This window comes from Caenorhabditis briggsae (genome assembly GCF_000004555.2).
Source record: "Caenorhabditis briggsae complete genome, chrIV, whole genome shotgun sequence".
NCBI lineage: Eukaryota > Metazoa > Nematoda > Chromadorea > Rhabditida > Rhabditidae > Caenorhabditis > Caenorhabditis briggsae.
The window spans coordinates 4,645,594-4,653,430 of record NC_013487.2 but is presented as its reverse complement, the minus strand read 5'-3'; the positions used below and the strand labels follow the sequence as shown (position 1 = coordinate 4,653,430).

General features: G+C 35.7%; 1 protein-coding gene across 1 annotated transcript; it reads right to left on the bottom strand.

Annotated features, from left to right (window-relative positions):
* Positions 1-1,808: 1,808 nt before the first annotated feature.
* On the bottom strand, positions 1,809-6,951 carry CBG21733 (the record flags this gene model as incomplete). The annotated part of the gene is made up of 7 exons (XM_045235222.1): positions 1,809-2,006; positions 2,195-2,338; positions 3,213-3,371; positions 3,417-3,569; positions 4,962-5,243; positions 6,596-6,741; positions 6,789-6,951. The coding sequence occupies 7 exons, from the start codon at positions 6,949-6,951 to the stop codon at positions 1,809-1,811; spliced, it is 1,245 nt and encodes a 414-aa protein (XP_045097373.1).
* Between the last annotated feature and the right edge of the window lie 886 nt (positions 6,952-7,837).

The window sequence follows — 7,837 nt, the reverse complement described above, 5'->3', positions numbered from 1 at the left end:
TTGTCATTTTCCAGTTGTTTTCTGATTGGAGTTGGAATCTCAACCGGTCCCTCCTTCTCTTTCTTTTTTGGTATTGGTTTTTCTACAATCAGCTTGTTTGTGGCATTATTTTTCTCAATAATCTTCAGCTGTTCCTTGGATACCAAAGGTGTTGCAGTTACTGGTTCGGCAATGACCAACGGGGATTTTGGAGCGGGAGTTTCTGAAGTTCTCGGGGGAGAATCAGTTCCTTGAGCAGTCACTTCTTCATTGTAGGCAAATATTTTGCCCGGCCCGTTACAAGTATGGTGAAAAGCGAAATAAAAAATCAGAATCTGTGAAAATTCGAAGAAAAAAGAGCGATACAAACAATAAAAAATAAGAATTAACCCAGGCAAATTGAGAAAAAAAAACAAGGGAACATTTATTTAGAAAAAAACAAGTTGTGTGAGAAATAACAAAATCAAAAACTACAAACTATTTGGAACATTTTTTGGTTTTCTCATATAAAGAGAGCTGAGTGCACGGAAAAAGTGATGTATTGTAATATTCGAATCAAAGTTCTTCGCAATATCCACCAAACCGCCCATCGAAATTCTGGGACACCCAAAAAACTCCTGAATTTCACTGATTCCCAAATAATCAAAAATCATGTCAATGGACTCTTTGCGATGGGAATAACATGTCGATCCATTTATATTCGAAATTTTGGGAATGGACTTCTATAAGAGTGGAGAAGAGAATCCAACAATAAAAATAAGAAAATATCTATTTTGAAAATTATGTTGTGCTGCCTAATTAAATTCAACCTTTTTTTTTGTTGACTTGCATAATTGTTTTGTTTTTTTGTGACGAATGAGCGCAAAAGTCTTCCAGATGGTATATTTGCGAACTTTATATGAGCATAACAGACATGGACCGGGTCAATTTCGTCAAATCCTTCAACTTTGAAAACTTCAGACAGAACAGTTGATCCTCTTCCGACTTGATTAATTTTTAAAGATTTCTTGACAACATCTTCTGACAAATTTCACATTGCAAAGTACCGGCTTCTTTGGGCACCTTCTCTATAGGAGAATCGCTTTCTTTCGCCTCGGGTTTGACGTCTTCACAAAAGTCAACCGAATTAATATTTTCGAAAAAATCATCATTCGACTCCGTTTTGATTTCTTGTTCTAGAAGATATTCAGGTTTTTGTTCATTTTCTTCTTGTTTTATTTCGATATATTCCCCATTTTCGAACGGAAAATTGAAATCTTCTTCGATGACTTCATCATTGATAACCGCTTCGTTCATCTGAAAATTCTTTAAATGTTAAATTAACAGAAAATCGATAATTTTTCCGTCTAACTGTCTCAAAATCGAGAATTTTCAAAGAAAATGACACAAAAACACATCTGTTTATTCAAGAAATACAAACAAGATTTATGAATTGTTCGGCAAGTCTTGGGTTTCTTCGTACGCAAACACCGACTGTGTACTTTTTTGTAGACAGTAATCTGTATTTTTAATGGCTGTGGATCAAACTTTTAAACGTTGAGCGAAAAAATGGCGAGTTGAAACGCAAGGTATGTGAAGCAGTTCCATGAGATACTCTATCCAACAAAAAAACAACTGTTATGAAAAACCATCCCACTGAACAATTATCAATTTTCAAAGCTGAGCATTCAAAATCGGAAGAAACTTATGGACCAACCTAATAACAGAAAATTCATTTCTTTCATATCACAGTTCGAAGCGACATCGCAATACAAGTTTTTGAGATTTTTCTATACACAAAAAAATGACTAGAGGATAAAATCAAAAACCCTAGAAATCTTTAAATCAATCTACTCCGTTTTATGTTTCTTAATAAGATTCTCGTCGACCGGCGACAAAACCATAAGTGAAATAGCCAAAAGTGATCCAACGACACCGAGAATCGTCAGCGATTGGAATCCGTAATTTTGGAGAAGAGAACCAGCGAAAAGTGGGGAAAATGTGCGAACGAGAGAGTTGAACGAGGTGGCTGTTCCCAACACGATTCCCTGCAATAATTGGATTTTTTGGTATCAAACTTTCAGGTATTTTTTTTCAGTTGCCAAAAGTCCATAACATATTTTTCTCAATCAAATTGTATTCACACACCTTCTCTCTTGAAAATTTACAGTTTCAAAAGTTTCATAACACTACATTTTTTTTCAAATCATCGATCGATTCTTTTTCTTCATCTTACCTGCTCAGATTCATCCACCAATGCTGTCAATAAACTATCCGAACACGTGGCGACTACACTCATTCCTAATGAAACAAATGGCATAATGACGAGAAGCATCCAGAAATTGAAGAAGACAAATGTGAACAGAGTGTAGCCCAGGACCTGGAAAATTTCTGTTTTTTTGGATATTGGATAGCTTTCTTTTAAACCACTGATTTATCATGAGATACGTAACTGTCTACCGTGATTCTGAAACATAAATTGCGTGTCTGCTAGGTACTTTGGGTAGTCTGACCACAAACCAAATGAAATATGTTCCATTAGTTATCAAAAACACAAATATAACGTCACCCCTAATAGAATGGCACGAAACTCGTTTTCCAAAACAATGGGTTATGAAAAAAAACCATTTTTTGATTTATCTTTTTCAAAGAAACTGAATGGTTTTTCGAGGTTCAAAAAGTTACCATAAAACCTGTAATAGAATGGCTCCCTCACTGTCAAGTTTAGGCTCAACTATCACAATTTCTGTGTAAGATATTAGAAATATGTCGACTAATAAATCATTTCTGATATTATGATAAATAATTCATCAGTTGACATCCTTTTCATACCTTTCACAGGAACCGAGGAAAATTGGCTCAAAGTAGAAAGTTAGGGGGCCCTCCTATCACAGGTTTACGGTATTCCAAAAGTTTTCTTTGAAAAAATCTGTTTCAGATTCATGATAAATTTGTAGCTATTCTGATCATTTCACTTTTTTTCCACGAATGAAAAATTGTACAACAAGAACCTCTAACTGATTGTCACATCTATTAAAGAGCCTTTCCGCATTTTGGCGTGATGATCTATGCAGAAACTACTGTAGATTACTGTAGAAACCAGTTTTATAGTTTCTGCAAACATCATCACCTCAAAGGCTATTCGTCCATCTTTTTCAAAACGAAAAGAGAATATGGGATTTTCAGTATTTTTTGAAGAAAACGAACTGTGTTTGCTGTTTTGCTCGTACTCGGGAACTTTTTGGAAAACTCACAAAACTCAATGAGCCAATAATGAGCAATGTCTGCTCATCGAACTTCTTTCTCAACCAAATGACTCCAAATCCATTTGAAAACATTATGAAAACTCCCATCATCATTTGCATTATTTGATTTTCAGTGTTCGTTGCATTGAACTTTTCGATAATGTACAACTGAAAAATGAGGAACTTTCGGAATAAACAACAGAGGACTCTTACATTCAGTACTGCAATGATCATGAGGAATGGGACGACTCCTCCATTTTTCTTCGCCATTACATTGAGGACACCTGGCTTCTGAAGGATTCGCACAACGTTTGTTATGTTGATTTCTGGAGGTGGTCCATTCGAATTATCTTGAGTTATTTCGTGCTGGAAAGATAATTTGATTGGAACCAGGAAAATGGAAAAGTATGTAAGAAAAATAAACCAATGCTTCATCACTATTTAGAAACTGTAAATGTTTGATATTAGTCGCAGACATTGGAGCTATGAAATATAAAATATAAGCTATGCCAGTCGAACTTTCATTAACTGTTTTCGGGGAAATGGTCAAATTGAATAGTGTAAAAAATATCATAGACTTTGTTGGACAAGGATGAACTTTTTCAGGACTTCCAAACAGAAATAGGGCTTCAGTTTTGTAGTTAACAACTTTTTTGTAAAAACTCATCCAAATGAGATGGATGAATTTATTTGGATGAATTCAAAAAAAGTTGTCAACTACAAAATTGAAGTTCTATCTGTCACGAGAGCTAAAAACATTGAATAAAATTTCATCAATATTTTTAGAGAGTTTCACAGATTTCCAAAGTTTAAAATCAAGTGAAATTTGAACGTGATAAAAAACTTTTTTGAACAATTTAAATTCTAGACAAAAACAAATACGTGAATTGGTTTAGAAAGATGACCAATTGACCCCAGGGAGAATACTATAAAGGAAGATGAAAGTGAAGGGAAGAATCAGTTCTCGCCTTTTCTGGGCTCCAGAGAGGGTGGGGCCTTGGGTCCTGGGCCTTGGGATTTAGGCCTTGGTCCTTGGTCCTTGGGCCTTGGGCCTTGAGGCTTGGGCCTTTGGACTTGGGTTTTGGGTCTTGGGTCTCGGGCCCTGGACCTTGGGCCTTGGGCCTTGGGATTTTGGCCTTGGTTCTTGGTCCTTGGTCCTTGGGCCTTGGGCCTTGAGGCTTGGGCCTTGGGACTTGGGATTTGGGCCTTGGGTCTTGGGCCCTGGGTCTTGGGCCTTGGGCCTTGGGATTTGGGCCTTTGTCCTTGGTCCTTGGGCCTTGGGCCTTGAGCCTTGGGCCTTGGGACTTGGGATTTGAGGCTTGGGCCTTGGGACTTGGGATTTGGGCCTTGGGTCTTGGGCCTTGGGCCTTGGGACTTGGGATTTGGGCCCTGGGTCTTGGGCCCTGGGTCTTGGGCCTTGGGTCTTGGGCCTTGGGCCTTGGGCCTTGGGCCTTGGGCCTTGGGCCTTGGGCCTTGGGCTTTGGGCCTTGGGCCTTGGGCCTGTTGCCTTGGGAGCCTGGGTACTCATGACCCAGAAAACAAATTAGGCTGTGACCTCGGAAAGAATTAGGTCATGACCTAGAAAAAAATTAGGTCATGACCTAGAAAAAAAATAAGGACGTGAACTGGAAAAATTAAGCCGTGACTAAAAGGCAACTTCAAGATCATTTCAAAGACAAATTTAAAAAATTTACTGCATATTGGCACTTATTCCAAAATTTAGCAACCCTCTGAAACAGTAAATTACACTATACTAACCTCATAAGATTTTCTCTCAATACACGTCTCCAAAACAAACGATGGGAGTGCACACAATGCTGCTGACACTAAAAATGGTGCCAAATCTCCGCCAATTTTAGTTGCAGCAATTGAAAAAATAGGTACAAAAATAAATCCGATTCCAAAAGTGAGGCCCATTCGTCCGAATGCACTTGTTCTTTCTTTTCCAGGAGATGTAAGAGCTGAGAGAAGAGTTTGGTGGGCTTGTTGTCCATGCATAAATACAACAGGGATACGGGAGAGTAGAAGAGAATAGTAGTCCTGAAAAAAGGGTGCAATGGTACCGTAAACACTTTAATCGAATTAACCCCAAATCGTCAACTTTGAGTCATTATATCTCATTTTCTGTGAAAGATATCAAACAGTGATCAACTGTCAAAATGTTTATCATAATTTCGAAAATATTTTGCCCGTTGACAACTATTTGATATCTTTTAAAAGAGACGAGGTAAATTAGCGCAAAGGTAGAAGTAAAATGAGCATTTTAGAGTATTTGAATGTATGAAGAATTCAAAAACGATGATAAGAAAAATTTCAAAAAAACAATGGCAAGATAAAAAATCCATATTTTAGCTGGAAGATCCAAACTTTATAATAGGAGAAATCTGGATTTTCAAAATAAATCTTGCGAAGAAACTTTGAGAACCTACGTTCTTTAATATTGTTCCAGTTTCTAAAAAAACTAGTTATTTGTTTTAGCGAATTTTTCAAAGTCTTCTAATAAATTTTTTTCAGTTTCATAAACTTTATATACAAACGAAAATTATATATCCGAAATTTGAAATGGTCCTTCAAATTTCAAAATACGGTAGCCCAAAAAATATAAACTTTTCGAAAAAACCTATTCAGCATAGAAAAAAGGAGAAAAAATATTCATAGCTTACAGTAGTTTTCGTTCCAGGACCTGCGACAGCGGTCACTGAAGCTTTCTCTTCCACAAGCAATTTTTTAAATTGTGAAAACATGTGAAACAAGTAATTTTGCACGTTTAGGGAAAGGTGGACTTTCTTAATCATATTTCTTCAAATTAAAAAGTTTTATGAAACTGTAAAAATGAGTTTAAAAAATGTAAAATCAACAGGAAAATATTTTCTTTTCCATAGCCCTTTTTTTACTGAAATAGTATAGTACACAGTTGTAATTTCATAAGACTCGGGTCCCAATTAAAAGAATTATTTTCTCATAATATCATACATTACATAAATTTCATGAAACTGAAAAAAAAAAACATGATTTGGAGACGTTGTTATCAATTAAAGTTTTTTTACAAAACTTCTATAAAATAATAAAATTCCATATCTTTTCAATTTTCCGAATTTTCAGGATTCTTAGAATCTGAATATTATACAAAAAAGATACAAAAAATTTTAAACCTAAAAATTTTAAGAATATTTTTTTAATGTAATTAATCAACGTTTCAGAATTTTCTTAATCTCTATAAATTTCATATATTTCATTAATCGAAGCATCGGATTTTTTTTTGATTTCTGATTTTTTGAAAACTCGAAATATTGAAATTTCTATCAGGAATTCTGCTTTTATGACTTGGATACTTTCTTCTTTTTTCCAAACTTTTTAAAGGAAAAAAAAATTATTCTCCAGTTCCCACTTACAAACGAGAAATACAACATTAATCCAGACAAAAGTGTTGAAAAATAGCATAAATGTAGTGCCAATCTGATTCCAAATTTCTGTATTACATAGCCAAAAAGTGGTCCTCCAACCATTTGAAACACCCCAAATATTGTTTGAATATATCCTGAAATTGGATTTTTTCTGGAAAATTTTTTCTAGAAAGTTCCAAACCGTAATCTGCATCAGATAGTTGCAAATGTTTCACCAGGTACGGTGTAGCAGAAAATTGAAGGAAAAATGTAATATTATAGAAAATAGAGAGTAAATAGGCGAACGCAATGGGACGGGCCACTTCAAATGAGCCAATTTTGATGGTTTGAGGACTCGCCGTCATTTCTTCTTCTGAAACAATTTTCTACACTATTTTAGAAAATTTATAAACAATTGGTTGTGCTGCTGCGATAGTGATTGTGTGTGTGTTTAACTTGATAATCAGCGTCTTTATATGTCACGAATGTGGTTTGTACTCTGTTACCGGGCACAATCATAATTAAAGTGGTAAAAAAAACTTGAAGAAAAAAATTTATGATGCTAAAATGTTTTTATTGTCTTTTTATGCGGAGAACGTAATAAAAAATCTTTTTTCGAGGTGGAAGAGAACGCAACTAATTATTAGTCCCCGGCGCGCCGTGTACTCCTCTCGGACAAGTCGTCTCTTCACATTTTTTTTCTATTTTTTCCCCGTCTCTTTGTTTACACACAATTTTTCCACTATTGGACACATTTTCACTATTGGACTATCATGAATTTTTTAAAGCATAACCCCTTTGAATAAATAGTGATACGTTAGCTATACTCTTTTGTTGCACTTTTTGTCCCAAGAAAAAGCCAAAGAATTCGCCGGAAAAAGAAGCCAAAAAGTGCACATCATCAGGAGAAGCAGCAGAAGACGTCACTCTGCAGGAACAAGCTGCTCAATCACGCTGAAAAACGACGCTCCAGTCCTTTTTCTATTGACTTTTTTCTATTTGCATCTCACCCATCTCCCATCCCCTCGACCGACGTCAAATATATATTCCAATTTTGGCACCACCCGTCCCAATGGATAATCTCTTTTGTTGTGGTTTCTCCGTCTTCTTTTTGGAAGCAGAAACAAAAAGGAAAATTTGCATTCTTTTCCGATTCTTTTTTGCACTGACACCAGAAGCTCTAGGAGATTTTTATCGAAAAAAAAACAAGAGAAGAAATTGCTGAAAACACCGAGAAGAGGAAAAACGCAT